General features: G+C 38.5%; 1 protein-coding gene across 2 annotated transcripts in view; it reads left to right on the forward strand.

The window, feature by feature from the left end:
- Positions 1-21,140, forward strand: part of bmb (brambleberry) — a 22,553-nt gene extending 1,413 nt beyond the window's left edge. Inside the window, exons 2-13 of one of the 2 annotated variants that reach the window (XM_081356331.1) lie at positions 1,585-1,838; positions 3,179-3,307; positions 3,463-3,648; positions 8,516-8,738; positions 8,888-9,004; positions 9,680-9,859; positions 9,943-10,149; positions 14,555-14,720; positions 14,866-14,909; positions 15,983-16,101; positions 19,980-20,080; positions 20,241-21,140. In XM_081356331.1, coding sequence (XP_081212457.1) covers positions 1,599-1,838; positions 3,179-3,307; positions 3,463-3,648; positions 8,516-8,738; positions 8,888-9,004; positions 9,680-9,859; positions 9,943-10,149; positions 14,555-14,720; positions 14,866-14,909; positions 15,983-16,101; positions 19,980-20,080; positions 20,241-20,370 — 1,842 coding nt within the window. In that variant the 5' untranslated portion in view covers positions 1,585-1,598 and the 3' untranslated portion in view covers positions 20,371-21,140. Of the gene's footprint in view, positions 1-1,584; positions 1,839-3,178; positions 3,308-3,462; positions 3,649-8,515; positions 8,739-8,887; positions 9,005-9,679; positions 9,860-9,942; positions 10,150-14,554; positions 14,721-14,865; positions 14,910-15,982; positions 16,102-19,976; positions 20,081-20,240 lie in introns of both variants that reach the window. The other variant, XM_081356330.1, reaches the window with a different exon arrangement.
- The last annotated feature ends 252 nt before the right edge of the window (positions 21,141-21,392 follow it).

Genomic DNA, 21,392 nt, shown 5'->3' on the forward strand with positions numbered 1-21,392 from the left:
GGTTAATTTGCATAAATACCACCACAGATCTAAACATTGGGTATAGCCAGGTGAAAATGTCTTGTTGAATCTTGTTGACATATAACAGTAAAATACTTGATGTTAAGGTCTGAATGGAACCTATTTAGGCTACCCATGAGCATTAATACATAGAGGCAGGACGAAGTACTTTAGAAACCAGCCTTTATTAATTTAAGAGATTGGGTTTGGGGCTGGGTCCGTGGGACTGTTTCTGGGGGACGAGTCTGAGGGAAGAACAGGAGACAATGGTAAGGAGAATGCAGAAGACAAAAGGTAGGCAAAATAAAAAGTGAATCCCCAGAAACAGTCCCACAGACCCAGCCTCAAACCCCATCTCTGCAATAATAATTAATAAAGGCTGGTTTCTAAAGTACTTCGTCCTGCCTCTATGTATTAATGCTCATGGGTAGCCTAAATAGGTTCCATTCAGACCTTAACATCAAGTATTTTACTGTTTTGTGTCAACAAGATTCAACAAGACATTTTCACCTGGCTATACCCAATGTTTAGATCTGTGGTGGTATTTATGCAAATTAGCACATACATAATTAGATTATGCACCGTTTGTCCATGCAAACAATTTCAAAAAACGTGTAATACATTTTTTGTTTCTTTTGATGCAAGTAATCAACTCAATAATGGGATTCTTCGGGACTTTTTTTTTATTTTTTTCTCTGGACATATTGAGGATACAACATCAGTTGCGTTTGCTTCTGTTGCAATTTGTTCAAGGTTGACCTCGGCTTAAAATGACTGGACTAATGGTGCACACTTAAACTGTCACACTAGTATACAGCCAATGGTGCACACTTAAACTGTCACACTAGTAGTATACTGCACACTTATCTAATATCATACTAGTATACTGCCAATGATGCACACTTAAACTAATACCACACTAGTATACTGCACACTTATCTAATATCATACTAGTATACTGCCAATGGTGCACACTTAAACTAATACCACACTAGTATACTGCACACTTATCTAATGCCACACTAGTATACTGCCAATGATGCACACTTAAACTAATACCACACTATTATACTGGCAATGGTGCACACTTAAACTAATGCCACACTAGTATACTGCACACTTATCTAATATCATACTAGTATACTGCCAATGGTGCACACTTAAACTAATACCACACTAGTATACTGCACACTTATCTAATATCATACTAGTATACTGCCAATGATGCACACTTAAACTAATACCACACTATTATACTGGCAATGGTGCACACTTAAACTAATGCCACACTAGTATAGGCTACTGCCAATGGTGCACACTTAAAGTTAATCACAAGTGGATGGTTTTCTGATATCCCTTTTTCTGATTTGTAGAGTAATAAGTCGCCATAATAACACTAAGAATTGAGAAATCAGAGTGGTTTCAAATGCTCAGCATGCCACACACATGTCTTATATGTAGTAGCATTCTTGTTGCTTGTAGCTAGCATTTTCTGGATCAACTGAAAATAAGGGAAATGTTTTTTGTTTTTTTCAAACCTTTATTTCCCTCCTGATTTTGTGTTTTCATTTGCTCTGTGTGCAGGGTCATTTCTGAGGATGGGTCTCTGGTTTGTGATGCTGTGGCTGTTAAGTATGCAGTACGGCGAGGTGGAAGCTTTCTTTGACTGGCTGAAGAAGCCAGAACCAGCTCCAGCTCCAGCTCCTCCTCCAGAGCCGGTCTCCTCTATTCTGCTGCAGGGAGAGACCCCTGCCTTCGAGATGAGTGTTGTTGATGAGAAGTTTTTGGCTGAAGCAAAGCAGATGGAGCTCAGTCCCCTGGACAGCTGCCATTTCAGGGTAAGTCTGTGCACTAGTTATACATACAAAAAATATTCAGCACATGTCTTCACTATTATAGCATGATTCTTTTAGCAATTTTGAGTCCACAGCAGAAGCTAAGATGTAATTGAACTTATTTATATGATGGCATGTTTGAAGAATTCCACAAAAAATGAAGAAAAATCAGCGTGTGTGTCACCAAATTCGCCAGATCAAAAATAAAAATCGCTGATAAAGTAAACGTTGCTCAAAGTTTTAAAGGGATAGTTCACTAAAAATTTAAAATAATGTCATTAATTACTCGCCCTCATGTTGTTCCAAACCCGTAAGACTTTCGTTCATCTTCGGAACACAAATGAAGATCTTTCGAATGAAATCTGAGAGCTTTCTGTCCCTCCATAGACAGCTACGCAACGCAACTACCACTTTGATGTTTCAAAAAGTGCATTTGGAGATTGAAACTAACCCATATTAATTGAGTGGGTTAGTACAAATATTTCTGAAGAGACTCGATCGCTTTATATGATGAAAATATTTAATTTATGCTTTTATTCACAGGTGTGGTAAACAGAAGCTCAAGCATGTTCCCTTTTCAAAGTCACAATTTGAAAAGTTTTGTTTTTCACTTTTTGGATATGTTAGGGAGAGGAAATGGTCAAACAAGTGCTGCCATCTTCTGGTTATAGTGGTCATTTCATGTGGCAAAAATAAATAAATAAATGGACTAATACTAACTAACTGAATTTGAACTAAAACAAAAGTAAAATTTGAATCAAAAAAAGGAATGAATAAATTGATGTAACATAAAAATAAATATTTCTCAAATAATATTGTACATGCATTTGAAATGTACATACATGTGTCTGAAATCGGTCACTTGTTCATACATTTACTGATTTTTATGTAGTGCATGCCTGGGACATGGTACATTATAGAGCATAGTGAATGATTCAGACAGTATAAATCTGTTTATTTTAGGGTTGTTGTGGTTTTTTTTTTTTTTTTTTTTTTTTTTTTTTTTTTTTATCAAGTTAATTTTTATTTTCATTTATGTATTTCTAAGGAGCAGCAGATCATTTTCATTTAAAGACAGACACAAAAATAGCATGTTTTTGCTTCCACTCAAAAAAAAGATGGACAGTTCTCACTTCTTGTATATCTGATAATATGAAAACTAAATGTGATGAAGATTAACATCTGAGCAAATTGGACCATCATCTTGCAGTGATCAATGGTGATCTCAAACTAGCCTGTTGTTTCAGTCATAAATGCGTGAATACACCAACACTCTGTTCATCAAGCCACTTCTTGCAAGTTATTCTGCCCATAGACATATTGTATTCTACTTTTTTTAACAGGTTGTTGCTCAGCTCAAAGCGACTTGCAGCGGCCTGTCAGAAGAGCAGTTGGCCAAGCTGGGCGTGGCTTTGTTCAACTGCCAATCAGAGGTGGAGGGGCGCAGGACTTACCCTTGCACTGAACAAATGGTATGGTTAACGGTCCTGAACCTGCTGAACTGTTTTTCAGTTAAATACTTGTCATTCTGCCAGTAAAAACAAGCACTTTTAGTTGTGTAGCGCTTAGCATCTAGAATTAACTGAGTCGGATTCAATGAATAATGGATATCTCTCTCTCTCTGCAGTCTTTAAAGGAGTGCACAGCGGACATGGACTCAGACACATGGAACGCGTATCACATCGTCAGTAACCGAGCGCGCGCCGTGTGTTATGCCACGCGCCAGCAGCACTTTCGCAAGCGAGCGGAGCTAACCGTCAACGCCCTGATTTCCACCGCAACTAGTCAACTGCATGCTATGAAAGATCTAAAGGTGTGTTGTAAATAACTTTTATTTCATTTTTTATTTTATTCTTAAGGCCAATTCGCACTCCACTGACCAACGCAGACAATCGCCACATTACAGTACGGCACTTCTCAGACGTTCCACAACCTGACAAACATCTGTTGCTGTTGGTTGGCGCTTGTTTTCGCCGACTGATGTTCAATCAGTGCAAACGAGTGTTGACCAACGCCAACAGACAGGGGTTACACACTGATCCCACAAAACCTGATGAAATGGCTGTTGCCAGTGTGAATTGGCTTTGACACGCCATGTCGTGCTCCTCCAAAGGAAGGTCGTTCAGTTGGAGAATGTTAACTGACTGTCCAGTAACGGTAACAGTAACAGTATTTTTTTTAATATAGGTTACTGCTGTTGGTAAGGCAGCTTTTCGAAAATGTTGGCAGTATTTAATGCTGGTTAACACTATTGTACTAATGATTACAGCAATAATAACAAATAACATATTTGAAAAATATGCCTTACCTTTGGCATGTCTGTAGATTCTCTCAAAACTGAAAGGGTTAGTTCACCCTAAAATTACTCGCTCTTAAGTCGTTCCAAACCCATAGGACTTTTATTCATCTCTGGAACACAATGGTCCGGTTCCACAGGCAGGGTTTACATTAAAGGAATAGTTCACTTTAAAATGAAAATTCTGTCATCATATACTCAGCCTCATGTTGTTTCAAACCTGTATGAATTTCTTTCTTCTGCTGAACAGAAAGGAAGATATTTAGAAGAATATCAGAAACCAGACAGTTTCTGGGTCCCATTGACTTCCATAGTATATTTTTTTTTCCTACTATGGAAGTCAATGGGACCCAGAAACTGTCTGGTTACTGATATTCTTCTAAATATCTTCCGTTCTGTTCAGCAGAAGAAAGAAATTCATACAGGTTTGAAACAACATGAGAGTGAGTATATGATGACAGAATTTTCATTTTAAAGTGAACTATTCCTTTAAGCCAGGATTAGGCCTTAGTTCAATTAGGACGTTTATAGCTTTTGTAAATGTGCCATAGAAAAAAAAGAAAAGATTCTTGAGACAAAACAATATTTTAAATGTGTAAAATGTTTAAATTGCCCCTATCGTGCAATTTTATAGCTTATTATTATTATTATTATTATTATTATTTTTTTTTTTTTTTTTTTGTCTCCTTCAACAGGTTTACATGCATCAAAGGTGCATTGCAAATCACCACATTTTTCAAAGATTCTCAAACGAATCGTCCAAAGATTCACTCTCTCTAAATCCCTTATTTCTCTCTCTAAATCCCTTGTTTCCAGCTGCCGGCATTTTGTCAGTCAAAAATAGTCCATCTCCGAATGCGAATGAACTGACTCTGATTTTTAGTATTGTTTCATATATGAGGATCCTTCCTTTTTCAAATACAAGGTCAATATTGATTTTCACTAACGACAAAACAACAAATTATCTGTGAATTTATATGGAACTAAGCTTTAGGAGCTTTCCATCTTTACTCTCCTCCCTGTTCCGTTGCATTCGGAGATCGACTATTTTTGACTGTCAAAATGCCGACGGACACAGCTACCGTGAGTTGTTCAAAATCTTTCTTTTTAGTAAACTCTGTGAACACAATGTTCTCAATGCTGGAGTTCATGTGTACAGCCCCTGGTGATACTTTGAGCAAAGTTTCATGTGTCGAGCCTTCTTAGTGTTTTAAAAATAACTATTTTTGATGCTATCATAGTAAAGCCCCAAGCCCTCCCATTCAAAAGGCAGTTTGACCGAAAACGAAAATACGGTTAAACTTGAAAGTGCCTGCTTTGAAACGAAAGTTTGCCTTGGTAGATTAACAAAAAGACCCTAGATTGCATTTTGGCGAGAGTTACGCTTTAAGCCTTGTCTGTGAAACTGGGGTCAGGGAGATATTTTTAATGAAACCTGAGAGATTTCTATCCCAGATTTAGGAGAAGTTTTTATTCACATATAAACATTGATCAGCACATATTCATAAAGCTCATCAAATATGGTAAGTTCAATCATACATGCCTAATGCCTGAGAACAAATTTCATTGGTTATTGTGTCAAGTAAGCATGGTTTAGCTAACTTTTACCATATTTGATGAGCTACGTTTGTGCATTGATCAATGTTTCTACAAGATGTGAATAAATGCCTAGATTAAATCTGTTCTAAGCGATCGTATCTCTTCAGAAGTCTTGGGTTAAACCGCTCGCTTCATCAAGACATTGTAAATGTAATCCATGATATGAGCTTCTTTGGTGGAATAGAATGGACGTTCAATGAAGGGACAGAAATCTCTCAGTTTTGTTAGATGGGTTTGGAATGACATGACGGTGAGTAAATGATGTCCGAATGTGTTTTTGGGTGAACTAACCCTTTAACTTCCCGTACCAGTAGTGTCAGCAGCCTCTCTGGAGAGGAATAGTCCTCCACAATCCACGAGTAGATTAAAGGCCATTCACATCGCACAGACAAACGGCAAACGAACACCAGCAAACAAGTTGGCTGTTGGATTTAGAATTTTAAGAAAAATATTTAACAACATTCAAACACTGATTGAACACGATGAAAACAAACCCTGACCAACATCAACACTGGTAACACACTGATCAGACAAAACCCCCAAAAAACGTGTTTGTTTGTGTGGTATGAATTGGCCTTAAAGGGCCCCTATTATGCTATTTAAAATGTTCCTAATGTTGTTGTGGAGTCTCCTACAACAGGTTTGCATGCATCAAAGGTCAAAAACGGTTTAAATTTTCTCATAAAATACATTTGCACATCACCACATTTTCAGTGATTCTCAAACGACTCGTCAGATGAATCAATCTCTCTAAATCCCGCCTTTCCGCGAGCTGCTCTGCTCTGATTGGCAAGACAGCTCAGTCAGTTGTGATTGGTCTACCGTGTACAGCGCGTCGAAAACAAAAACGGCCATTGCCATAACAACGTCAGCTCTGCGTGTCCTGAGGCCTCCTACACGGTAAATTAACACAGCAATGAACACTGACTACGTTTACATGCAGCCAATAACCCGTTCAAAACCGGAATATTAGCAATAACCCGGTCGCGCACGGCCATGTAAACACCGGCGAAAACCCGAATATGCTCATATCCCGGTTTTTAAAAACCCGATTATGATCCCTGGGGTACCCCTTTTTTAACCCGAATATTTGGTCATGTAAATGCGTATCGGCATATCCCCATCAAAAGGAACATTGATTTGTGTTCTGCGCATGTTTTATTCGCAAGGAATCTTGGTCTTTTGAGTAGAGACGGCGCATACAAAACCCCGCGTGCAGTATACCGGAAGTAAACAAGAAGTAGAGGTTAACATGGCGAGACGCAGCACAGCACCACACTTTTGGAGCGAGGAGGAAAGCACAAACAAAGGCAATCGCTATCTGCCCTGAACTATTCATTATCCGCGTGCTGCTGCTGTTGTTGTTGTCTTTGGATACAGGAAGAAGAATCGGAAATGACGCATATTGCGTCTTAAGGTTGTCCGTACGTCCAGACGCTAACCGTGCGTCGCCGTTTACATCGGGATATTGCCAATTGATTACAAATTCCATGTATACAGGAGTAACTCTCTGCTCACGCATGTAAACGGGTTATTCCGAATGTTTCAGAAACCCAAATAGTGACCTTAACCAGACCATAACCCGAATATTGACAGCTTGTAAACGTAGTCAATGACGTCGATTTTACCATATCAATCGGAGCGCTAGTCCGATGATGAAACATTGGAAGAACTGCTATTCAACCTGAACCTCCATCGCAAGGACGGCTCGAGCAGGACTCAGTGTTTCTCAGTGATACACTACTCAGTTTGAGGGACATTATGAGATGTTGCAACTGTAATTCCTCAGCATCAGCGTTAGCAAGTGCGTTTCCATCAACAAACCGATTATTTTACTTGTACTTATTTATTTACCGAGGATTTTTCTAATTTGTTGTGGTGAACACGTGGAAACTGTATCAATAACAGTGCATACATTAGCCGAGCTCTAGAGTGAATGACTGACAACACAAACATTGGTAAAACAAATCTTGCTCCATGCTTAATCTTTCCTCAGAATAGTGAGAACGACAGACAATCTGCATTAGTAGACACAGTTATAGGTAATCGTGTCCCACAACTGATTAGCAGAAGTATTTCAGTAAGACAGTGATAACGTGAGTTAGCCAGTTAGCAGGAGACTTAAGTTACACATTATAAAACTCAAAACTAAGTATTTTGAACACCATCTTTCAAGAGCAAGCGGTTTGCAAATCCTGCATTGAACTCCGAGATTTGAGAAGCAGTCGTCAGTGAAATAAAGGGAACACAGCAAAAGTTTAGGATTATAATGCTGTGATATTGTGGTAAAGATGAACTTTAACCTCTGATTCTTCACATGCTCGTCCTTGGGCAGTGAAAAAAAACTGGCTTTACCTTCACATTGTAGAGCACAGCGTCTCCTCGACATGATGCTGTCCAGTGTCCACAGGAATCAGCTGCTGGTTTGAGGTTCACGTTTTCCATGGTGTATCCGCATGCAATAAGTGGGCGGGCAATATGCTAATGTTTCGTCTTGACATCACAACGAAACGGCTTATGACTCGTTTGAAAAACAATTAATTTCATTGACTCCCAAGTCGACTCTTACTTTTGAAAGACTAACTTTATATATAGTGCACTTTCAGATTTAAAACTTTGCAGAATGTTTTCATTCACTTAGAGCTGTTACACACTACATGAAAGGCCATTTTCAAGAATCCATAATTGGTGCCCTTTAATAGATAAGAAGGATAAAATCAAGTCACTAATTATGGATGATTATTGGATGAGTGTTTAATGGTTCTGAATTGGTGTTGATCTGCAGGAGGGTCAGAACGAGCTGAGGGAAATGACCGCGGCGTCCCTGGACAAGCTTCTGGAGGGTCACAGTGCCCTACAGCTCCAGCAAGTGGTCCTGAAGGAAGGCCAGGAGCAGCTCGACTCCTCCATCAGTGAAAACCTGCAGAGACTGGCCCAGGAGAAGGCTCTCATCAGCACCGGGCAGCAGCTGGTGGCTCAGTTAATCCAGGGCATTACGCAGAGGATGGGTCAGTCACAGATAGACACACGAGCTGTGAATTCTCACTGTGTCCGTGTTTAAAAATGTATCCATAATGGCTTGGTTAATGCTCTCTGCAGTCATATTCGATCGTTCACGGTTCTCGAGCGCTTCATCATGTCCGTGTCACGTTTGCAGAGAACGTAAGTGGGCAGCTGAAGGATCAGACTGCAGAAGTGCAGGACGGACATCAGGCGATTCTTGAGGACCTGGCTGTGGTCCGAGGAAGTGCTCAGGACATCTACCAGAAAATGGGTGATTACTCGCCAATGCTACACGTCCTGGCACGAGTTTGGAACCTGTTTTAAGTGTTTACAACAATTCTAAGCGTCTTCTGCTCACTAAGGCTGCATTTATTTGATCAGAAATACAGTACAAACTGTAATATTGTGAAATGTCTTCTGTTTTGTTAAAATGTCATTTTTTCCTGTGATCAAAGCTGAATTTTCAGCATCATTACTCCAGTCTTCAGTGTCACATGATCCTTCAGAAATTAACTGTATATACTGTATTTTTATTAAAATAAGTGCAGCTTTGGTGAGCAGAAGAGACTCTTCAAAAACAAAATCTGGTAACACTATTTCACAGTGTCCTCGTTACATGTACTTACCATATTAATAACAGGAAATAATGCGTAATCACTTAATTGCATTATTAAATAATTGCAACTAACCCTCAACCAAACCCTGTTCCTAACCCTATACTAAGTACACATGTTGTTAATTAATATTACTCGGTATTTAAATATACAATCATACTGTAACAATGACATCTTAAAATAAAGTGTAACCTAAAATCCTAATTATTCCAAACTTTTGACTGGTCCTATGTATATCCAGAATTTCCTTCAAAACATCCTAGATTTCCCAGAATGCCCTGTCTTGGCAGCTAAGCTGAAATGATGGTGTTTGTGTTGATCCCATGATGCAGAGCTCAATCTGAAGGGCTTCCTCCAGCAGCAGAACGCCACGGCTCTCTTCTACTCCGAGCTCGCCAGTAAACTGGAGCGCATGAACGGCACTCTGGGATACATGCTCCGGTATCTGGACAACATGCAGAATCGACTGGAGGACAGACTGCATATGATCCAAGGCTATCTTGGCTGGGCAGGTACTTCTTGTTCATTCACTTGTGCACAGCTCAACAATAATAATATTGTAATGTTGTTGATAAATGTTGAGTTCTCCTCCTAGGCCTGAGCCTGCGTGCTCTGTGGACGTGTGTGATGCACGCTGGGTTCTTCCTGTTGTGTGCGGTCCTGCTGTCGTTCCTGCAGTGCGCCACGTTCTCCCGCGTCTCTCTGCTCCTCACCGTCCCCATCAACGCCATCGCAGAGATCAACCAGCAGTCTGCGCTCGACCTGGTCTCGCTCTCTCTGCTGCTGTTCACACTATCACTAGGTACTTTATCTGTTCTGAGAACAGTGTGTCGTTCCTGCAACATTGCTGACACCTTATGAAATTAGTGAAGTGCTTGTATACAAGACAAGGTTAGATCTGTTATGGTTTTTCCTTGGCTGCACACTCCCTCAGCTGGACTGTGTTCAAAGATCCAGTGATCATGGATATTGACATGCAGCAGGAATTGTGTTTTCTGATATTTATACGTCCCTGATTTTGACGGCGGGGAAATGCATAAAGCAAATTTGCCTGTGAACGCTTTATATAAATACAATATAGGTCTAAATCCTATATAGATTACTCATATCAATGTTATATATATCGTCATATCATCCAGCCCTAAAACTTTAGTTATCTGTCAGTGTTTATTTAAGAACATCCGATTCATGCAGAATATACGATGGCAAATATTTAATTGATGTCAATATAATATATAACAATAAAATATATAGGGTATGATTTTACCCCAAAATTCAGCATACTGACAGAAAATAACTTTCTCTGCCTGGATCCAGTTGTTTCTATGAATTACAGCGATACATTTTCTTCTCTGTTCTGTAGTTTTCGGCAGTCTGTTAAAAATACACCTCAGATTTCTTGTCAAATCTATTTATATAGTCCGTCTCAAAGCTCTTTCCCGTTTTAGATGTTTGTGTTTTAAGGCATTCACGTTGAAAACCAAAGCTGTCACTCCAGCCGACGGTGACGTAACTCGCAAATACTCTGTTGTACAGTGTTTCGCATACACACCAGTGTTTCAGATTAATTAGGCTGTGTCGCCTACCACCATTTCCTAATGAAACTTACCTTTCTTCAAGATCTGTCTTTTTTAAAAGGACTCCAAATAACCCTGAGATAATGAGTCCATATAATTCACCATACCAAAGTGCACATGAAAAATCTGATAAATTATAACAATTTTAAATCTTAAGAAAATAATTATTTCTAATTTTCATAATTCAAAATGCATGTATTCAGTGCAACGTCAAGAACCTTGAGGGGAAAATGTTACATTTTTAGAGCTTTTTTTATATATATATATATATATATATATATATACAAGTGAAGGTGCGACGCCTAACAGGAGCACATGGAGATGCCGCACTGACCCGACTGCGTATAGATGCTACACTGATCCTCCTCCTAAAACACTTGCCAGACAGGAATTTGGACAAATTCACCACCATAGTGAAATGTGCTCATGCAAAAATATCATGATAACAGTTAGTTTTTGACATGCACAGGTTGTTTTCCCATTAATAATAATGGAATCGCGTGCAGGGTTGACAAGTCTGACGTTTTTAAACTTCATTTGAAACTTGAAACTTTTTTTTTTTTTTTTCATGGGTTAAAGGTTTGACCTGGCATAAATTCTATTTGACTAAAATGCTTGAATTGAACTATTTTTAAATTCTACCAAAGATAGAAGTTTTGTGAAGTTGGGCCACTGGTAGGGAGCCTTTGAGCTATGGTCACTACAATATAGTGGTTTTCAATTTGTGTGACAGTAAAATATGTATTTTAGGTAAGGGAGTGGCATATTTTGAGTTTGATATTTGAGATCTGGTCATTGGGCTAGTTTTGTTATGCAGACCTGGCAACCCTGGTTATGTGCCTAATGTACGACTGCTGTAGGTCTTCATCTTGATTAGTCGTCATCCATCAAAACAGTGGACCGAAAACATTCCTGGAGTTTACCAGCTTCAAATGATCTGATATGAAACAGAGACGCTAAAACAGATAACTGTCTCTTGTCCACAAAAATCCAAAAAATTATAATTGATGCGACCAGATTGTTTATACTTGTTGAAAACCTTTTTCTTTGTCGAAGCAAGAGACCAGGAGACGTTGGGGATCACGTTCAAACAAAGTTATTCTTTATTGAGGACTTTGCGTTGACGCGGCTGCAGTTCTTCCCAAATCAGTCTAACTAAAACATTATACATTGTAGCTATATACATTCCAAGGGGGAGGGATTACATAGAGGCGGGAACTCTGAATAAAGCATGCAAATGAAGTGGGAACACACCCTACTCTGAGTCCAATTGAATCAGCATAACTATTCACATGCTGATACTGGCCAGGAACTCCAATTCCAAAAGCCATCCCAGAGCCATTAAAGACAATAGGTGAAAGTCAATCAACCTAACGACTCAACGTCTGGGCTCCGAAAGGTGAGAATCAAGTGATCTGACTTATTTAAGTCTGGCAGGAAAGGAGACTCTTTGCTGGAGACTCAATAATCATCTGAAATCAGTCTACTAAACTTTATCAGTTTATATACTATTGCAGTGGAAAAACTAAATTAAACTTTTAATAAAAATGTAATCCAACACTTGTTATCAAATTGGCCGTTCCAGAATGACACAGAAGTTCTTAATATTAGAAGTTCCACCAACATGTTCTTTTTATTCCTGAATCGTGTTTTAACAGTTCGTGGTTTTTTTTTTTCGTGTTTTAATCGTGTTTTAACAGTTTTAACCCTTTTTTGTTTTGTTTTAATTGGGGTTGGGTATCGTTTTTTTTTTTTTTTTTTTTTTTTTTGATACCCGTGTCAAATAGATACTTTTAAAACGGTACTGGTGCCTGATCCGATACTTAATAAAAAAGAGAGCCTCAAAATGACTGACTTTTAAAGAACGGCTTTTTTATTGAAAAAAAATAAAAAAAATAAAAAAATCTTAATTTAATATATTAAAATTTTAGAATAAATGTATAAATATAAGTTTGCAAATTTGCATAACAAATACACAATAAAACCTATGCCACCTAACCCAAATACAAAAATGTAACACTAAATAACATTACAGTAGGTTACTAATAACAGCAAAGCAGTCTGTATTCTTGGTTTGCTACAAACCAGCTTTAAATTTCAGCAATTATTTTCACATTTTTTGCCTTCTCTGGCCAAATACGACACCTCTCCTGACTCACTGCATGTCCTGCACCGCATTGCGTTCCTACATACCTCTACATACTTTACATACTCAACATACTCTTCTTACTCTTTACAACTCTACATACTTAATTTAAATCCTTGCCGCCAAGACGCTCCTCTGTCGGTCACGGATTGAAAGTGAAACTTAAATCTGTCACGAGGTGTTCGGATTTATTCACGCACGTTAAAAAAATATTTATTAAAAGCTTCTTTCTTTGCACATTTTTATATACAGCATTATCATAATAGGCTGAATATTAACGTATTGACAGAAAACCGGTAGTTCTATGTGAAATCAGACATTGAGCGCCCTCATATAGCCAGTGGCATGATCCTCGTTTCATAACACCTCTGCGAAGATTCGACCGCGAGATCGGTAGTCGAATCAGGCTCCTCCTATCGAAGCATCGAATCTTCGACTATTCGGGGTCACCCCTAATCCTTTCTAACCCGCTTAGAAAAGCGCCGCGTTTTATTTTGTGTCACTATACTTGGTCGTATAACTACTCGTGTAACTGTTTTTAAATAGGGAAAACGTTGATGTGTTTGGTCACTTCTAAAGTCATTGCTGTTAGATACCATTGAATATACCGGGGTAAGCTAAGTGCTTTCAAAGTGTCGCCGCGCGCTAGAGCGATTAAGTGCACGCACTGAGATGAGAGGGGTATGTATCAACTCGTCTTAGTTAAGGGAATAGCATAGTTTAATATGAAAAAAACGGTGGAGTACCCCTTTAAGTCCAGCTACAAGTAAATGCAAAGGCTTTTTACTCTGTTCCAATTAAACACTGAAATGGGATGGAGCTCTTAATTTTGAACTCTCAAAGTGTGTCAGACTGATGTATTTAACTTTAAGCCATACAGTTTTCTCACGGGGTGAAATGCCCTGGACCGCCCCTAAAGGGACTGAGGTTCATCCCTCACAGCCTCACAAAATGTTGTGGGAAAGAAACACTGATTACATTCTCTCTTAATCTAATGCCTGATATGCTGAAAACGGCTCCATCTCATGTTTCTTGTCCCATCACATCAGTTATGAATGGCATGAATCATGGAAACGATAGCATCTATTTCCTGTTCAAAATGGCCATATTTGATGAAAGTGGAGTAGTTTGCATCACTTGATATTACTTTTGGTCGTTTAACATTTCTGTCGTAAAACAGTTGTCAAATATTAAATGTTAGCTACTTGTGTCTTACCTTGCACTCTTTCACCATTAAAACCTTCTTTGATCTGATTGGCCATCTGGGCTGCTCTCGATACTCAAATAACCAGAGCAACATTTTAAAGAATGGTTATTTGGGGCAAAATGAATCAACAAATGACCTGTAGTTGCACATTAAACTAGGAGGAAGAAATTTAAAGTTCCAACAACTTTCATGTTTCACCTTTAAATGCATGACTTTAACATCCCTGATCTCCTGTGTTCATGACTGTCCTCTTGACGCTCTTGTTGTTGTGATCCAGGTCGCTGGTTTGTGCTTCAGGTGCTCTGGGCGTTGTCTAAAATGAAGGGCCAGACCTGCAGCCCTCCTCCTCCTCCTCCTCCTCCTCCTCTTCCTCCTCTGGGCCCCAGTGAAGAGAAGACCCCAGAGAGAGAGCGCTGCCCGCCGTCCTTGTCCACGCCACTCCTGTGAGTCTAGGACTGCAGAAACTTAATCTTAACTATTGTAACAACCAGCTCTCATCTTTACAAGCCAATTAACATGCTGTTGTTTGCTTGCTTTAGTTGTTGTTTAATATAACAGCTAATTTTGTGTGTGTTCTTCTCGCTGTAGAAATGACCCAGACTGTGATTTGGAGGTGGAGAGCTTCATGATGGGTATTTTCCTCTCTCTTGTTCCATGTATTCACAGCCACTGTCTGATACATGTAGTTAATGGTGCTTGCTCATATGTAGGGTTACACAGGGTTTTTACAACTATTGACTTTTTAAGTCTCACAAAGTTTAATGTCGTATGTTTATAAAGAACAAATCCATTCAATCTCAAAATAAATCATGTTATCTCATATTATTTTGTTTAATTAAACAGGCTGGGGCTGCAACTGCAAGTTTAAAGTTGGCATGAAATGAAAATTATTCTAAATGCATATAGATCTTAGTGTGAGCAATTTATCTGTGCATATGTTTTTATGGTTCAAACCTTCTTTTCAAGACAACTGACTTCTCTCTGGTAACTTTTCCAATCATTTAATTTGTTTAAATCCCGCCCCTACACGCTTATGCCACGCCCACATCTCAACAGCCTATCAACAAGTGTTATATAATGTTCTTAGTCTTTTCTTCCTGTGATGGGCAGCCCAGATAGACGCCGCACATGTTTGCATTGAAAAATTTGCCAGTTACAATTGAATTAATTTCAGAGTCGGCTAAATATCAAAATATCTGTAATATCTAGAAAAAGGTTATTTTAATTTTAAACAAGCCTGAAATGCACTGCAATTCTTATTTTGAAGGTTTGATGTGGTTTGAATTAATTCAATTCACATTTATTTGTATAGCGCTTTTCACAATACACATTGTTTAAAAACAGCTTTATAGAAAATGCATGAGTCCACATTACAATATAGAGTGATCTGTTATCAGAGGTGATTGTTTCAGAAATGTACATATACAAATCACACAGTTAGCTAAAAATGTATTAATTTAAACAATGTAATATAAGGCAGAAACAATGAGCTCATTGAAGTAACGAATACTTGTTTGTTAACAAATGATTATGACATATAGAAAATTGTAGCATTGGTGCATGTTTTGAATTGAATTGAATTGAATTATCACCTTCACCCCTCAGAACACATTTGTAACACAACACAGGTAGTGGGTTTTCACACAGACAAGCACTATGTGTTGTTTTGTTCAGAAAGTGTTAACAGTCTAGCTTCTTGCTGTAGGTGATCCATGTATTCTGGCCATGTCTTCATCCGAGTCTCATCCAAAGTTCAGTCATCTAACTTCAGGCACACCCACCCATTCAACCCCCAGACTCAAGAATAGACACAGCATCGCAGGGGTAAGTCGTGGTGTTAATAATAGATTTTATTTCAACAAATAAATAGAATTAAAGTCTATATCGATTGATTTATCCATATTTGGATATGTGTGTTTACACAACCCTATTACATTATTAACTCACAAATGCAACCAAAATGTATAACTTGAACGTTTAATTAAACTCTTTGAAAATCGCCTTCTCCTAATTGGGACATTTACAACAAGAGTTGTATTGGCAAAAACAGATAACTTAATTCTTGTTAATTTTCATAATTTTTTTTTATTTGTTTAATTTATTTATGGTGCATTCCAACTATCAGTCAAACTGCAGCTGGGTTGTTTTAAGTAATAACTCAGAAAAAACAGGTAACTTAAATTAAAGTTCATTTAAAAAGTATACATGTATACGTTAGTTTTTTTATTTGCTTATTTTTTATCAAAAGCAGTCGTTTTTTGGCAAAAGCAGAAAACTCCACATTTCATGTTTCAGAGTTAAACAAAACCGAGTAATTGCTATGATATAATAAAACACTCGGTTAATCTTTGTAACGTCAATCTCCTCAGCTGACACTGATGCCTTTATTGTTGTGATTACAGTGTGAGCTTTTCCGTCAACACTGTAACGTTCTGCTTTAGCAAGTTTCCGTGAAAAAGTTTCAGCTTTTATTTTCCTTTTACACCCCGAAGAAGATATTACGGGTTCATCAGGTTCCTTGAAATTATCCTTGATCACCTTTATTCAGCTTTGACGAAACTCCTCTGAGCTAGCGCGTCTTTTCAAAGTGATTAACAGCCTTGTCACCTGACCTGAATAGTGCGCACTGATTCGCTAAAATGGATTTATCAGGTTGTGTTCACCAGGGGGGGCAGGGTTTCATATTATTTTGAAGTTTCCCCGGGCGCCGCCATTGGCTATCAGACCATCACCTGCTGTTAGCATCCAATTGACTCCCATTCATTTTGGCGTCACTTTGACAGCGAATAACTTTACATCTGAGGTGTTTAAAGACTCCATTTGTCCATTATTTATTTCTAAAGAAACACGAAAATGTATAAAAGGCTCCATTACCTTGTATCTTACGTTATGGCCCTGTAGAAGCCGTTTTTGTAAAAATAGGCTAACGATTGTGTCATAACCACGCGACTCTCTGTCGCACAGTAGAGAGATTACCGTATGGACAGGAGGAGAAGCTCGCGGGCGATCGGGGGGACGTGGAGGCAAAATTACAAAATAATTAATCAGAATACTTAGCAAAAGTTTCTCCTGCTCCAAGCTCATGGACAGCTCCTACTCACACTCTCCGTCTCTGCAAGATTCGGAAGGGAATGATTGAGATTTCTCTAGGCACAGCTACTAGAAGACAGACGGGTTGCTCACGTCACATCTACGTCGTCAAGCTCAGTTTGAGTCTGTGCAGTACACTCAGCCATCAGGAAGTGAGTGCTTCTAATTGACTTCACTTTTCTCTGTTGAATCCAATGGGGTCGCTGTGTCCAGTTTATATACTGTCTATGGTGTTCACAGACAACAAGGGTGCTTGTCGGTTTCTGCTGTAAAACATAACCTCATGAATACCGGCTTTTGTGACAAAATATTGTTTAGGGTTCAGTCAATCTTGTCAGGCGTCTATTTCAGATGAGGAGATTAACGTTTCAAAGACACACCGGCAGACAGTATGGCAAGTAAACGAAAATGCGCGCTTTGACAGAAAAGCGTAGACGGACGTTATGTGAGGACATGGAGCGCGTCAAAATAAAGGTACCTTCGGTCGAAGTCCACAGTAGTCGATTGTCGAGTTCTCCACTGTTGCTTAGTTACCTATGATCACACGCATGAACTCGACAATCGACTACTGGACTTCGACCGAAAACAGGAAGTAAATACAGGTATGTGCGCTGGCTGAATTAACATCACTTTTATTCATATCTTTCACATCTACTGCAGTCAGATTCACCGTGTTCACTCTGAAGGAATCACTCACATGACCTGTGCACTTGTAGTGACACATCAAGGATGTTAAGAGGCTAAAAGCAGGTTTAAAGGGGTGGTTTACTGCTTTTTTTTTTTTGCATGATTGTGTTTATGGGGTGCAATATAACATGTCTTTGTTTTTTTTTGTTTTTTTTTTAAGTCTTATTTTTAATAAATTTCACCTTTATTGTAAGCCGCTTTCTCCTCTGTCATTTGAACGACCGGTTGACTTCCTGATTCTATGAAAACACTCCCTCGGAAACAGGCAATGGGCTCAGATTGGTTAGTTGGGCCGGTGTGTTGTAATTGGCTAAACTGCGTAGTGCATGTTGTCCGGAAACTTCACGCCCATTACCTTTACGGGCGAAAGCTGCATGTGCTCCGGTCAAATGTAAATATCAGACCCAGAAAGCGGCAATGAATAGAGTCAAGCAACCTCCGCAAACACTGCTCTTACAAAACGTTTCTGAATGGTACATTTTTTATTATTATTATTCTATTCTAATCTACTATTATTATATATGTATTTCGATATGCTGTTACTTGAAAATGCTACTGCTGCTTGTTAGCTTTTGAGATACGGTTTTCTCCTGATTAAACATTTAATATAACTGAATAAATGACTGAGTAATACCATTTTTTAAAGTTATTGTTTTAACTTCAGCAGTTTGAAGTTTGCTGTTGCGATTAGGCTACATATATATTTTTTTTTACTTTATACACGTTTGTCTTATACACACAAAATAGCATCGAACTAACTGGCTATAAACAAACAGCGTTGGCATTGGTTTACGTTCTTGATCAAATCGATCGTCATAAAATATACATGGAAAATACATTTACAAAATTAGTGCATAATTACAAATTCAGGTTCAAAATGTTTGTACGCGTTTGTACGTGTAAGTGGCTACTAAAGCCAGCGCTGGCATTTGTTAACGTCCTTGATAAAACTAAAACATTACGTCTGAAATTATACATGCAAATACATTTCAAATTAAGTCTTACTTACAGGTTGTGGCCCAGCAACTGTTGTCTCTGGTTGTAAAGCTGGAACTGCTTCATGTTGTAGTAACAGTTTCTTGATTCTGGAAGCTGTCTTCCGTAAAATGCGCAGCACAGAGAGCTATTACGATTGAAATTTTCAGGAACATATATTATTATAATCAAACATAAATTCTAGCCATTGTTGACGAACTACAGCGTCCGTATGAAGCCCGAACACAGAAGACCTGGCAGCTGGGTGAAAATAACACACTTTCGACAGCATGGCTACAGCTCTCCACTATAACTCCTCCTCTTCGACAAAGCCGCAGAAATATGGCCATGCCCCCTTTTTTGCATGGGTTAGTTACGTATAAAACCCGGGAAGTACCTCGTTGTAGTCCCATTCGAGTCGTTTTTGTAGGCATTAAACTTCCTGATTTTTAAAAGACAATATCTCTGCTTATATTGAACTTTCAGCGCAGCAACTTTGCAGATAATGTTCATGCACCAACAGCAACATTACACACTATTTAAAATGAAAAAAGTGAAATCACAATCAACCACCCCTTTAAAACTTGCCCCACTGAAGTCAACAGGGTGCTAATTTTTAAAAACAGGATTACACGGTGTAGGCAACACCGATTTTTGTCGTTGTTCTCTGTATTGACAGCACTCCAAATTTACAAAAAAATGAGCTCAATGTTAAAATTGACCGGAGTTCTCCTTTAAGGAGAAAATACTCAGCAATGGTGTCGACTTATGAATTAACACATGGTTTGTCTTAAAGCACAGTTTTGATTATTTTTGAAAATGCAGCAGATAATTTTTTTTTAATGAATGTCAGTAAATAAAACTAGCACAGTGTTTTTGCTATAATTTGATGGACTGCAAACTGCAAGGTTCTTTGAGAATGGTTCTTGAAGTCATTATGTGATCAGCAGGCAGTACTGGAGAATGTTCCTCTGAGGAACCTAGGAGGAGTGTTGGAGACCATGAGTCACTCGCGAAGCTCAAGCCCCGACCATTCACTCGCCAGCAACAGGTGAGGCTTTATTGCAACATATACTTAAAACTGACTTGTCTGCAGCTAAATAAAGAGGGCAAATGTGGATGGATTTATAGGAATCCAATATTTTGATTCTAAATCTTTGGTCTCGCTATGGATGCATTTAATAATTTTTTTTCTTTTTTTTTTTGTCAAGTTCTTTTTCAGGTCGCTCACTGTGCAGCGGTGTCACTCGGCGGGGTCAGCCGTGCAAAAAGAGGGCTGTGTCGGGTCAGGACTACTGTAGGATTCATGAAGGCGGCCACACTTCCTACAGCCGACTCTGAAACGGATTCAACAACTCGTTTCTTTATAATGGACTTCTCTTTACAGAAGCATCTGCAGAATGTACATTGCACTTTTCTCTTTACTTCTTAACTTCGTGTTGTTTTTAGTCATGGTGGATTTTATGTTTGTTGTAATACCACTTTTAGATGTATTCTGCATTATTTATAAATTATGAAAAATTAAATTACAATGCACGCTTTTTACTAAAATTGACTAGATTTCAGCGTGCTTTTTGCAGATGTATTGCCTTGCAAGCCTTTATTAAAGCTTTTTTTTTGGGGAATAAATGTTGCACAAAATGAGTGTCTTTGCATGTCACGTTGATGAACTGGAATGCTGACTGACGGCTCTCTGGAAGGATTAAAGACTGCTAGGCGAGTGTGCATGGCCTGAAATCGCCCCGTTTCCACCTGGTATTAACATACCATGCGTCTCAAACGTGACTCCTGTGAGCATTGTGATCAGATTTTGTAAAAACCCTCTTCTTTAAAAGTGCCTTTAAAAGTATTCTTGGGGTGTAATGATACACTCATGTCACGATTCAATAACATTCAAGAAACTCATGATACAATACTATTGGGATACTTTAAGCAAATTTTTTTTTTTTTTTGTGAAGCAAACTCTGCATTTTCTTGATTTAATACACTTAAAGTCATTAGTTTTTAATAGTTTAATTTCCCCTTTGTTATATTCGGACATGATTCATGATGATGATGAAATTAAACGTGGACTCTTCTGACCGTGGCACACATTTTCACTGTTTTGGATCATCTGAGATGAGCTCGGGTCCTGAGAACTCCCCGGTCTCTCTATTGAACTGTAGCTTTCTCCTTGCGTAACAGAGATTTAAGTGGCAGCAATACAAAACCATGAACAAGTGAAATGTGTGTTTCTCTGTGAAAACAAACAGGATATTTAAAAAATATTTCTAGGTTAATGTATTTAAATGGCTCAAAAAAAAAAATTAAAAAAAACATGCAAACAACAAATAATTATTTAAAAAAAAAAAAAAGGATTCACT

Source organism: Scardinius erythrophthalmus (genome assembly GCF_964197995.2).
Source record: "Scardinius erythrophthalmus genome assembly, chromosome: 24".
In the NCBI taxonomy this organism is placed as follows: domain Eukaryota; kingdom Metazoa; phylum Chordata; class Actinopteri; order Cypriniformes; family Leuciscidae; genus Scardinius; species Scardinius erythrophthalmus.